This window comes from Chaetodon trifascialis, chromosome 7, assembly GCF_039877785.1.
Source record: "Chaetodon trifascialis isolate fChaTrf1 chromosome 7, fChaTrf1.hap1, whole genome shotgun sequence".
NCBI classification, from domain to species: Eukaryota; Metazoa; Chordata; class Actinopteri; order Chaetodontiformes; family Chaetodontidae; genus Chaetodon; species Chaetodon trifascialis.
Window position 1 is genome coordinate 12915557 of NC_092062.1, and position 13058 is coordinate 12928614.

General features: G+C 43.0%; 1 protein-coding gene across 5 annotated transcripts in view; it reads right to left on the bottom strand.

The window, feature by feature from the left end:
* Positions 1-13058, bottom strand: part of triob (trio Rho guanine nucleotide exchange factor b) — a 106820-nt gene that overhangs the window by 13377 nt on the left and 80385 nt on the right. For all 5 annotated transcript variants that reach the window (XR_011602326.1, XM_070965699.1, XM_070965698.1 and 2 more), the window contains exons 35-37: positions 11733-11872; positions 11385-11484; positions 8247-8499 (exon numbers count right to left, since the gene is read on the bottom strand). Coding sequence is in view for 4 of the 5 variants with exons in the window: in XM_070965699.1 (XP_070821800.1) it covers positions 8247-8499; positions 11385-11484; positions 11733-11872 (493 nt within the window). In the remaining variant the exon portion in view is untranslated. The remainder of the gene's footprint in view (positions 1-8246; positions 8500-11384; positions 11485-11732; positions 11873-13058) is intronic.

A 13058-nucleotide genomic window follows, 5' to 3' on the forward strand; every position in this document is an offset into this window, starting at 1 on the left:
TTAGCTTTCTTTACGCTCATCACAAATGCTGCCGTGTTCTAGGCAGTGAAGAAACAAAACCTCTCTGGTGGCTCACCAAGCGATCTGACTGAGGTTAGATTTCTGTGTGTGCTGTCACAATGTGCAACATGACCCCAACTCTGACACCACACTGCATTCCCAGAACAAGACCTTTCACCTCCTGTAAGACATTCACGTTTTAACAAAAGCCAACAGCATGATTTAAGAGTATCCCTGACTCTGCTGCCAGAGTCCAGAGCGAACAAATGCCAAACACCTCCCCAGATATGGCAAAGAAGTTTGGCAATCATGGATGAGGAGAATACGTCATAAAACCTGCCAAAAAACCCCCACTGGGACCGTTCTCATCAAAGCTTCTGAATACACTCCTAAACTGATGTTTTCCATCATTTTAAATGCAAAGTCGATCAGAGCTGTAGCTAAATTGAATCACACAACTCTTTTTTGGTGCAGGAGATGATGTTCTCATTGTGCAGCTTAGCAAAAACAAGCTATGGAGGCTGGAGTTGACTCAAGGACAAAACTCTCCTCCAGTTGCATCACATCATCAGCTGCTGAGCTTCAAAGCTAAATATAGAACAGAAAACAATGAGCTTTTTTTAAAGGTTTTGAGATATATCAAACTTTGAATACGTCTAAAATTCTGGATATTTTTGGACATTGCGCAGCAGTGGGACTAAAACGGTTCCAGAGGTTTTAGCCCCTCCATAACTCAGCTATTGAAATGATTGAGAAGAAGCTCCATGAAACCGTGTGACTATGCTGAATGGCTCTTATGAATGGCAGGTGTGGAAACTCTGCCTTTCCTCTTTGGACACTTCTGCACAGCCTGAATGAAAGCATCTGCATGTGAACATGCGTGTCAGTCGTGCAGCCTCTGGGAGACTTATTTTTACTGCGCTCCGTTGATACGAAGCATGTGTTCTCACATTGCATGCAAGGGAAGAAGAAAGCACAGTTCCCAGAATAACAGGCATCTCCCACAACAGGCACTGTAAAGACTCTAAAGCCAACTTCTCTGAGACTCCTCTCACCATCTCACTCTGACAAAGCCCATGCAATGTGGAGATATCTTCAGCATAACCTGAGTGATGATAGTCTTGATCCTTCCGTGATTCTGCAGTGCTTAAGCTACATTAAATGCATAGTGCAACATTTTCTTAGCAGTGAGTCAGACCAATAACGATGTGAACATGTCAAGGCAGAGCGGGCGAGAGCACATCTTTTTATCCTGGTTTCATCCTGCAATTTTATTTTTCACCAGACCGAAAAGTCAGAAGTGCTGTTCCGTCTCTCAGAGAACAAGGAGCTCGTACTGCTCTGGAGATCTACAAATTGCACCCAAAAAAGGTGTGGAGGGCTTGTCTGACATGCTTGAGGGCAATTTGATGGAAGATAATCCCTTGTGTGGCTCAATCATTAGATGCAACCTGACTGTTTAGTATAGATTTTAGGGAAGCTGCCTCCACCATCTCCTCTGCAGTACCAAATGAAAACCAGTCACAACTGCTCGTTACGATACTGCCCTGGAAAGTTTTAGTCATGGGTACAAACATGGAGCCTATTTCAGGCTCTAACTCTGATGACAGAATACCTTCGCATTTACTATTGTTGGTCTCTAAGGACAATTGAAACTTTCCTTTCTGGGTGCTGTGTATTGTTACTTCAGCAGATAACAGCAGCACATTTGATGTATTATTCATACTAAAAGCAGAAAGTACAGGTGCTGACGAGGCATTTGAAGTCGTAGGGTTTTCAAGTCCTGAACATTTTGGCTGAATAACTGGAAATAGACACTTGAGCATCACAAAACTGTTGTTTTCTAAAGTAAACCAGGCCCCTTTCTGTTTTATTACAACTGACAGGCAACACCAACGGCCTACAGCACACACCTACTTGCATACATAATGTATCACTTAGGTGGAAACTTGGAAACACAGGAGTCAGGACAGAGCAAACAGACCAGAGACAATCTAGGGTCACAACCTAACATGTAAGCATGCTGTTAGCAAGCATGCCTCAGCTCATACATCACTGGCTGTGGGGCCAGTGAGGCTGTCAATTCACAACAGTTGAGTTTCAGGTGAGAAACTGTTACTTTTATCCCTTTAAATGTCATCCCAGTACATACAAAATGTAAAACTGAGAGCATTACCTTGTATTGCAATGGAATACTGCCCCATTAAGTTGTCAATATCAGAATTCGCTAAATTCAGTTCAGAACTGTTAGTAAATGTGCATAAATATAAAACATAGCTTCAGTCATAACTGAACTGTGGATAATTTCCCTTCTGTCCTTTATGTATGATGACTAAAACATTCACACATTGAGAGTTAGATAAGCATCCGGCGCTATCAACGCGCTCTGATTAGACTGAAGAGGTCGTGCTTACAGGGGTGCAAATGGATGAAACATGGGGTCAGCAGCCTTGACACATTCCTCCTCAGTAGAAAATAACCCCTGAGACACGCAGACACACACACAGAGGGCATGACCTTTGCCCTTTGCCCCGCAGGGCGTCTATCATTGTGGAGACACCTCAGGAGCAGCTGGTCAGGCTTGAGCTCATGGGAAACAAAAACGGGGGATGCAGTTTGTTTGCGGGGGACACTCTAGCTAAGACTTTACCCTCCTCAGGTAATAATCTTTATATCAAGGGTCACATTAGACAAATAATTTAGTAAGACACGATTCTTTAAGAGTCTTAAATCCTGCCACAGCAAAAAATACATGAAGACAAAATGAATAATCCTCTGGACTGAAATAGCTGACTTTAAGATGTTTCACGACTCATCCAAGAGGCTTCTTGAGTTCTTAAATGGATTATTTGGTTTTGTTTGGATGCTGTGCTCCCTGGATACACATTTCCTCCAGTTATACATGCATTTTGAACGATTTCTTCGTAGCATTTTCGTTCCTGGGATGAAAACAAAGGTGGCAACTGGGAATGACATCCAGTCCCACACTCCCATCTGGTAAGCTTGTAATCACCAAGGTAGAATTCATAAATGTTTATATAATTACATATATACTGCATATATTGGCTACATACAAAAGATTTCATTTGCTGATAATCTCCCCAAAGCTGCAAGAGATTAAACTTAATGTAGCAAAACCCTATCAATAATAATTTATGCATCTCTTCTATACATCAACTGTGGAGAAAATGTCTCATTTTTACTATGGTCAACATCATTTTCCAGTTTGCTCTGGACGGGCTTTAAAACATGTACTAATATATTTGTTAATCTTTGCTAAAATCATTATCCTGACTCAATTAGTAAACCGGAGCAATTCCGGATCCAAGGCATTTCATTCACTTCCTGGTTAATTCCTCAGTAGACTCATTAGAGCATCATACTGCTGAGATGAGATGAATGTATATCTTCATGTAGCATTAGTGTTTTGGTACAGGGCACACAAATTGCTTGTGTGTACACACTAAATGCACATGCATGCATGCATGTACAGTACGTAGATATACTGTATTAAACCTGCATGTATGGACATATTGTATTCAACCTCATCATCACAACATCCTTTCATTTTAACTGATATTCCTGATACCCACCAAGGGTCCACTAAATGCTCTCCACTGCATCTTCAGACGTTTCCTGACTTATCTGCGCGCTACCAACACCCTTTCATAACTCAGTCACTGCTCATTCATGCAAATGCAAAGAACATGCTAGATTTACAACTGTGCATGCACTGGTCTCAGAATAGGAGGGAGGGGAGTGATCCAGAGAGTCTGCGCTGCCCCACAGAAGCATGCCTGGGATTCCAGAAGTGTCACCAGGGGAGCGTCTTTCGTGTGGTCTTATCTTCCCCAGAACAAGTGATACAAAAACACAGGCGAACACAAATATTGGTCGGCGTGGTGGAGCTTAGGGGTGGAGCTGCAGTGTTTGGGAAAGCCTCAGGGGGTTTGGCTTGCTGATCTGTAAAAATGTGGACAATGCTGGGGAGGGCTTGCCACCAACAGCCATAGTTAGGGAGGGTGTGGAGTTGCGATGGGAGATGTGGGAGAGAGGCCATCCACTACACTAGCCTGATATTATGGTGTTTAAGGCTTTATTAGACTGTATACAGCTGACAACTGTGAAGACATTGAACAAAAAAAGGATCGGGATGTGAGAAGCTCTTTATTTTCCTGTTCTAGTCTACTTGACCTCAGTATTTTCTTCCCTCCCTGGGGTCTACAATAACACCCTCTGCCCATCTGTGCAGCACCAGCCTGACCCAGCATACAGATAGGTACAAAAATATAATCTTATCAATGTGATTTCAGCAGATTTAATATCTCATCACATCACAGCGCATTCGCCAAATTACTTTCACTGCCATAATGCCGCAACATAATCCACAGTTGATTAGTGAATGCCCTCTGCGTTAAACCAAACTGAAAATGTAGAATATAGAACAAACAAATGAATGGTCAAGAAAGAAAAAAAATGTAGAACTGTTGCTGTTTCTTGCGCAGTAATTATATTTGTAATCAAACTTTTTGAGTGCAGCCTCACTCAGATTGTATAAATACATTTTCTTTACATCTTGAACCATGACCAGATGAACAAACAATAAGACCAAACTAGAGCCTCTTATGTCATCTCTCACTTCCCAGTCTCTTTCCACTGTATAGCATTAAAAGGTGGAAATTCATTCTACATCACAACAAAAAAGAAACAGAGCAAGTGTTTAATCAGGCAAAACCTACCATGACGTAGAAATACTGTATATTTACATAAGCACAAGAGTAAAAAAACTTGCATCTTCCTCATGTGTTACACATGATGGAGGACACCTACCCAGGTCCAGCAGCCAGAACTTGCAGTTGTCTGAGTTTCCTCTGTGGGTTGAATCCATGGAGCAAAATGGGTTTAGAGACACCAAAGATTCGATTCCATGGGCCATGTCAGCCATATATCAGCCCTCTGGGACTCTGACGTGAAATATTCCCTCACAGCATCTCCACAGGTACGACAGTGGAAAACCTAAACCTGCTATCGCTGAAGTAAAACTAATTCTGCAGCACGTATGTCGCTGAAACTCCGCGGAGAGAACGTGTGAAGTCCAGTGTGAGGAAAAAGAAAAAGTCAAATGCAGCATTAGAGAGTAGGATGTTTTCTCTCTCTCCCTCTCCCTCTCTCCCTCGCTCGCTCTTTGTAGCTCCTTCCCTCCCTCTCTCTGAGTGGGCTGCTGTGAGGATATTGGGCAAGCCTCCACTGTGCCTCTCCTGCTCCAGGGGGATGTCTGTAAACATGCAGCACATCTACCGTATTACCCTTTGTAGAAGCACCCACTCAGCTTGTGTGGGCGGGTGCATATTTTACAGGCATTAGGATGCACACAAGACGTGCAGTATGCTTGAAACAAATATAGACTCGGTTATGAAATCCAAGACAAGTGAAAAGCTAAATGCTCAGTGAAAGAAATCTGTCACGTTCAGCGGTCGTCTACAAATTTCAGATTTTTCTACCATTCAGAATCTCCATTGGGGATTTTCAAAGGCGTTTTTGTAACTACTAAATATATTCAATGCTTAACTCTGTTTTCCTACATCGTCACTTCACCTGGCACGCTGGCTAGATGCACAAAGATCTCCCTGTTTGGTGTGAGTATGTGTTTGTGTATGTGTGCTTCCCTGGGCTCTAAACACACTCTTTCCTGTACGAACACGCACACGCTTGTACATACACGGCCTGCATTTACTCTCTGCTCCTTACTGAGCTCTTTTATCAATAACACTGTCATTAAGTGTCTGCCTTTGTATTTATTTTAGCTCCAGAGTCAACCGGCATGTTTTGGTAAACGGGGACTTCCAGTAATCAAACTGAGAAATGTGATTAGCATGTAGGTAAAAGTGCTCTGAATGTGATTTAACAAGAGTGTGTAGGCTTGCCCAGGTTTCAGCAGCTAGCTGAACAACACGGGTTGATTAAACATTTAGAAAATGCACATGCACACTGAACACATAGTATACGTGCGAACTTCACATTGAAACATCCTACAATCAGAGCAGACAAGCAGCTGTCCCATACACTTTGCAAGCTAATCCTACTGGATGTTTGGATGTGTTTATTCCAGACACAGACGCTGACCTCCAGCAGTTAATTACTCCTCGCTGTGAGACACAGCATGAAAGGAAGATTTCTCAGAAAATACTAATCCCCTAAACCGTCACCCTTGTGCAACTTTGGACAAAGTGGCCAATATGGTTGGTCAGTGAACACAAAAGGCCGACAAGGTAGCAAAGACGGGTATTTTTTGTCAACCTCGTCTTCCTCCTCCTCCTCAGCAACAGCCTTTTTCGACCACAGCAACCCCTGCAGTGAGAAGCTCCTTTTCATCACTGTTCCTGACCACCCAAACACACAGATACACACAGTGAGGGCGGGCTAGGCCCAGCCGAGGAAAGCCAGATAAAAACAAGAGCCTCGGCGAGCAAACAGACAAGAGAAACAGTGATGCTGCAGTTAAAAGCGTTAAATAAGTAGTTGGGAAATTCTGCCCCTCCATCACTGGTTTAAACCATTCAGCTAAGTTGTGTGTTCCTGTATGTACAGACCATGTATCCTGTAATTTTAAACACAAACGCAGACCTTTCTCACATGAAGAGGCTGCCGGCAAAATATTTGTATGCTATATTACCATAGAAACAAGCAGTACAGCTCTCACCCACTCTCAGATTAAAGAGGGAAAGGCACAGGCAGAAACTTCTGTTGAGATGTGATGACGGCAGCTCATAACTCGGTGTCAAATGAGGGTCAGCTCTCAGTTTTTTCCTCTCGCTCTGCACCGTCTGTTATGTCTATTCCTAGTGGAGTACTTAAGCACTGGTTATAATGTCCTAGAAAAATACATAAATGTACAGTATGTATGTATAGTATAGGCAAATATAGTCCACACCTTATCCGTTTGTCCATCTATGTGGAATCTGAGACAAGATAAACATCAATGCCTTACATGGCCCAGGTGAGATAAAACATCATGAAATCTGCAATCAGCTCTGACTCAGTGAGACGTCAAACCGTAAACACAACAGATGTCATTGTATGAAACCATGAAGTGCTGGTTGGAATGAAAAACAATGAAGGAATCAATCACCATCACAGCAGCAGATCCCAACCAGTTCACAAGAATATGGAACTAGACAGCAGGAAGGGCTGGTGTGATCCACACCTACTGGATAGAGAAACAACCACCACTACTGGAATAGCAAGCAGCCACCTGAGCCAGCTGCTTGGGTTTTATCAGAGAGCTTGAACCAAAAACATGCTCAGGGAGATTTGATTTCAATGATGGTAGTATAAAAGTCAGTCAAGCTTGCACTGCAGAGCATTACTGTTATCAAGAAAAATACTTCCTATTGAATACTAAGAATGACCAGGCCCTGTGTCAATATTCATCTGTGGGGGATACAAAATGAATCGTGTGTACATGTTGTCATGCAATTCATGTTGCCATTAACTAATAAAAATCCACATTTCTACCAATAATCTGGTGGCAATTATGATGACGTCAATTTTCTGGCAGGACATGATTCAGCAATATCTTTGTTACTGTAACCAGAGCTGCGCACTCACGCACACACACAGACACACTGTGGAAATAACCTTGGGAAGCTCATTATTGACTCGTCTTCATAAGAACCTTCAGGCTCGACGACAGACGCAGATTCTGACATCATATATTCCAGGATAGAAAGCCATTTCAGATTTTACATTTGCTATAATGGAGGTGCATGCTGCTGCATGTTTAAGACAAAACAAGGGTTTCTGACAGTAATAAGATCTGTGGATGTTAACAGTGCTGGGAATTCAAAGGCTGACATTATTTGAGGATAATTAAAAGAGAGCTGTGCTTCAAGTGGGCTTTCCACAGTTGCATAGCAACACCTAGAGATACTTGTGCGTGCTTCCCCAAGCAGCTGTTTGGTGAGAAGTGGTTTGAAGGTTTTGCAAGTCACCAATGCTATGTTTGCAAACAAGAAATACATCCTATTCGCTTTGCCAAATGTTCCAAGCGTCCATATGTGCATGGACATGACAAGCAGTTGTTGGGTGAGATAACAAGATTCTGCACGGCACCTTCGCTGTTTCCAATCATGAAATGCATCCAAACAGCTCTAATGTTCTCAAGCATCCAGATGTGCCTCAATGTGAGAAAATAACTTCCAGTCCGCCTGCCAATGTGAAAATCGAAGGAAACACTCTTCTCCTACCTTTGTGGTTGAAGAGCCCCTCCATCTCCATGGAGGACCGGGAGTGAGCAATGCAGAGCATGGAGCAGGGCACAATGCCCTCCTGGGCCGGAGAGCGGTCTGTGGTCCGCACCAGGCACCAGTCAGGCTTGTCGTGGAGTCGCTCCAGGACTTCCACAGTCTGGCCTCGGCGCACCGTCAGCTCCCCGCTGCTGCTTCCATTACTGGCCACAAAGTCGTGGATCACCACCGTCAACTCACAGCCACCGGACAGCTGAAGTGAAAGAGGGACAGGAGCGATGCCGGTCAAAATGGATGCTCGTCTTTCGACAAATGAATGCCGTCTCTGTGGACACTCTGTGAGAATAAATTCTACCCAACAAGTCATAAAACAAAATAATGTGAAACTAAATACAGTAAGCATGTGGGAAGTGACGAACCATTGTTGTGTTTCCTGTGCTGTGTCTCTAAGTGCGCTACTATATATAGTGTTGGAAAGACTGGCACCAATTAATTCAACCTGATTTAATCGAAATTCACCATTTCCCCTGCATTTGAATAATCTTGCCACAAATATTTCAAAAATCAAGATACTACTGTATAAGTACCTGATACTCTAAACTGATGGTGTGATCATTCAGTAAATTCACTTCTGACATCACTAAATTCAATTAATGGCTCTCAGAGCAGAAAGAATTCCCTCAAAACATCCTTTGCTAACAGCACACGTGCTCGAGCAGCACTGTGAAGTAAACGTGTACACGCGCTGATCGTTGGTGACTCATTCTAGCACAAGAGAACAAACTCTGACGATCTGACTCCAGTCATCTGCTGTGTATGAAAAGAAAGGCAATGTTAGAGGTGGAACAAGGTCTGCTCACCGGTTATTGTCAAAGATATCTCAGTTCTGCACGTGACTGAAAATGCAACTGTGCTCACAGGTGAAAGACATGCACAGTAACAGCACAGCAGAGGGTGCACACATTCTCTTACTGTACAAATATGAAGCAGAAGAGCATTGTTTCCGATTGGGAGAATTGTTTGCAAAAAGTTTGCAGCTTGGAGCCTATATTTTTATAAGACAGTATTTTCAGCTCATGCAATGCCTGTTAAAATTAGCGTGTTTATAGCAAACAATTTTGAACTTTAAAACATTAAATGATCATCAGCTTCTGCTCACTTCTATTAAATATGACTTAACGGCAGATGAACAGTCTTATGCATAAATAATACTATTAGTCATACAGTTTATAACCAGCACACACCCAGCAGACTAAAATCATTCACACATTTCATGCCTTCAAAGGTTTACAGCTGCTTAAATTGAACATCTGTTCCTTATTTACAGTGTTGAAATTTATTCACTTTGCATATTCCTTGTGTTCTTTACCACTGAAATAAACCGCTGCGTTAATCATTGCAAAGAAGTGTAAATGTCACCACAGTGCTTCGTTTTTTTCTCTCTAAATACTGCAAAGCACATTACTTGCAACATACCCTTTGATAGTGTGGCAAAGCCAAAGAGCTGAGGAGTTGAGAAATGGGATGCGAGCTCCTGTCATCCAGCCTCTCCATTGTTTTCCACTCCCTCATTGCAAGAGAAATCCCATAGAGCTGGAAAACTCTACAGCTCTCTGATTTCTACAGCAATCCACTAAAATGGTCTTGAATCACAATGAATAGATGCCTACTAGATAAGCATAAGCTGTCTGCAAAAAAAAAAGTGGAATTTATTTCACTTTATATGGGATATTTCCCCTGGGAACAACAGTCCCAGATAATTACAATCCTGATCCATCAGAACATCCAAAGGCCGGAAGAAAAGTTGCTGTCGTCAACAGCGCTCCTCTGTGGGTGCTTACAATCAGACTATTGAAGGTTAAATGATTCCCTGTTGTGTGTCTCTTCCCCAGAGCGGAGCAGTTAATCCATCCTTGCCTTTAAACAAATGTTGCCACAGTCTAGCTCATTAGTGTCCATTCATCAACAAAAAATGTACCCGAAAATTAGAGGAAAAAACACAGCGGTCTGCCTCAATGTTTCTGTTTGAAGCATGAGATCGATGGCTGCGAGGACTTAAAACCGTGCTCTCCTGTCTGGCATACAGACGAGCATCCTCTGTGAAGAGAGCGTGGGAGGCTGAAGCTGCTGACACACAAGTCAGTCACTAAAGCAGAGACACGCACACACACTAACACAAACACACCACTGTCACTGGCACTGCCTCTTGAATGAGAGGTCTCACAGAGGGTCCTCACAGAGAGGGACATAGAGAGGGGCATTCAAAACAGTGAGGCTGAGGCAGATTTTATATTTGCACGTGTTACTGTGTGTTTTGAATGTTGATGGATGGGAGCACGTCCTTAACTGGGGGAACAATGACTGATTAATTCATGAACACACACTGCTCACCTCCTCACCTTTACAGTCTGGTTTTATGTTACATGAAACGTCCACAGAGCCGAGCTTTGTGCTCGCAGCTGACAGCGACAGTGAACGCACTGTGCTCGCCTTCTTTATTTGAAGTGTACGAGGCCGAGCTGGGAGAAGTCCAATTCAAGTGTGAAAATGATGACCCCATGTAAGCTGTAGTCCACCGCTACAGCTTTTAATTACGATCACATTAAAGTATGGGAATATTTTCTATCTATGTGTGCTGATGTGTGTGTGTTAGCTTTACAGTTGCTCATACTGAGCGTAGGAGGACAAGCCTTCTGTGGTGCTATGACCAGATATAACCACAGCCCACTGTCCCTGTTCCCAGTGAGCTAAGATTCTCTCTCTCTCGCACGCACGCACGCACGCACGCACGCACGCACGCACGCACACGCACATGCTCCTTTGAAGCTCTGTCAGATGGACTGTTTCTTCCCCCTCACACAATCAAGCACTTTTGAGATGCATGCATCTAACCAGTTTGCAGCTTCCGACGCTCATGTCACTCTGTGATATTGACCAATGACAGACGGGCTACATACTGACTGAACGAACGGAATAATGTGGGATGTTAAGGGGAATGAAAAAATAAAATAAAACTGAAAAACTCTCATTATTTGTATCTCTAAAGTGCTGACTAGTACATTTGGGGGAAGAAGAATGCCAGAAGACTGTGTGTGTGTGTGTGTGTGTGTGTGTGTGTGTGTGTGTGTGTGGTCCTACCTTATCACTGTCCAGTGTGTTCTGGGATGTGCGTGAGGCAATGGATATGGTATCCGGTTGGCTGCTGGCGTCTCCCTGGCTGTCCAGCTCCTCTCCGTCCCTGCAGGTAAACATGATCATTCCATTATTAATGTTATCAATAATAATTACAATTTACTAGAAATGTTGGTTATTGGCTTGATGTAGTGTAAGCCTGGACTCTTTATTGGAAGAGTGACATAAATAGATATAAAATGTACTACTGTTGCATATATAAAATAGCTTTATTATTATACACTGTATTATAATCTTTATGATGGCAAACATAATTAACATTTTGAGAGTTGAGAGTAAAACACTGTTTCTTACCGTCTGCCTTTATGTTTAGCTGTGGTGGCTTTAGGGATGTGGATGGGCTCCTTCAGAGCTCCACGCAGGTGGACAGTTCGCTCCTGGATGACCTCCCGAATGTGTTTGATCCAGTCCTGTTTGTTTTCAATACTTGAAGCCTGGGAAACGACACAGGATCGAGTCAGATAAAGGTTGGACTGACAGGTTGGAGTGTGCGCAGCTGTTAGGTCAGCAGTGCAGTCAGGTGTTTTCTTTCTGCCTTTTCACATACAGAATTGTTGTGAACAGCAGAGAAATATAAAGGCTGTGTTCACTTCGCCTGTATGAATGAATTGTTGACCCATAACACAGTATCGGGTTTAATTTAGCAATTATATAGTTGTGTCTGATCCCACATGAGTGCTTTGATCCCTGCAATCTCGTACATGAGTAACACATCCATATTCAGACACAGTGTGAAATGACGACAACGGAGTCTCCTGAACTCCACTTAGGGCCCCGCAGAGAGAAATATGGACATTTAGTGCCGGCCTCTTTATTTACGTCACTGAGCCAATGCGACACGGCGTTGTGCATGACTACCCTGGTGCGTGTCTTCTCCTCCTCCTTCACTTAGCAACGAGCAGCACCAAGGCTGCTGTGGCACCGTGTTACATAAAACACAGATTAGGATGGTCATCAGAAGTTATGCAATGAAGGAGATAGCTGCGCAGCACACGCCGTAACACGTACAAAGTTTCAGTCTTTCTCTCTGTCAGCCTCGAAAACAAACATATCTGCACCCTGCATAAAACATTGCTTCTGACTCACTGCGCGAGAACTATCAAATTGCCTGTGAGTCTGGATTATGACCCATCAGCTGCTATGCTAATGTGTTTGTGTGATGAGTGAATAAGTAGCTGAAAGTAACACTCCAGCCCCCTACAGGAAGTGAACTTTCTTGGCTGAACAGAGGGAACTATGTAGGATTTAGTGGGGGTGGACTACAGATATGGAGTGACTTCTCTTCTTTATGTGCGAACAACTTGACCGCTCCCGCAGATGGGGAATCATATGGGGGTCTATTTCACACTAAATTCAGTGCTGGAAGTAGAACTGACGCTCCTCGTGAAGCTACAGATATTTTTGGTTGTCAGCTTTAATTTGACCATTTACATCAGAAACTGTTGTGAAAGGGAAAAATGTGAAAGTATGAACTATGAAAAAGTAAAATCCAAGAGAGATGAAAAATCTCAAATCAAGGGATTAAATGCTTGTTTTGTCTGACAAGGTATATCTTCTTACCAGGCAGTTTTTAGATTAGAGCAGTGCCCTTCTTTCAAGCTTTTTTTTTGTCCCTAATGA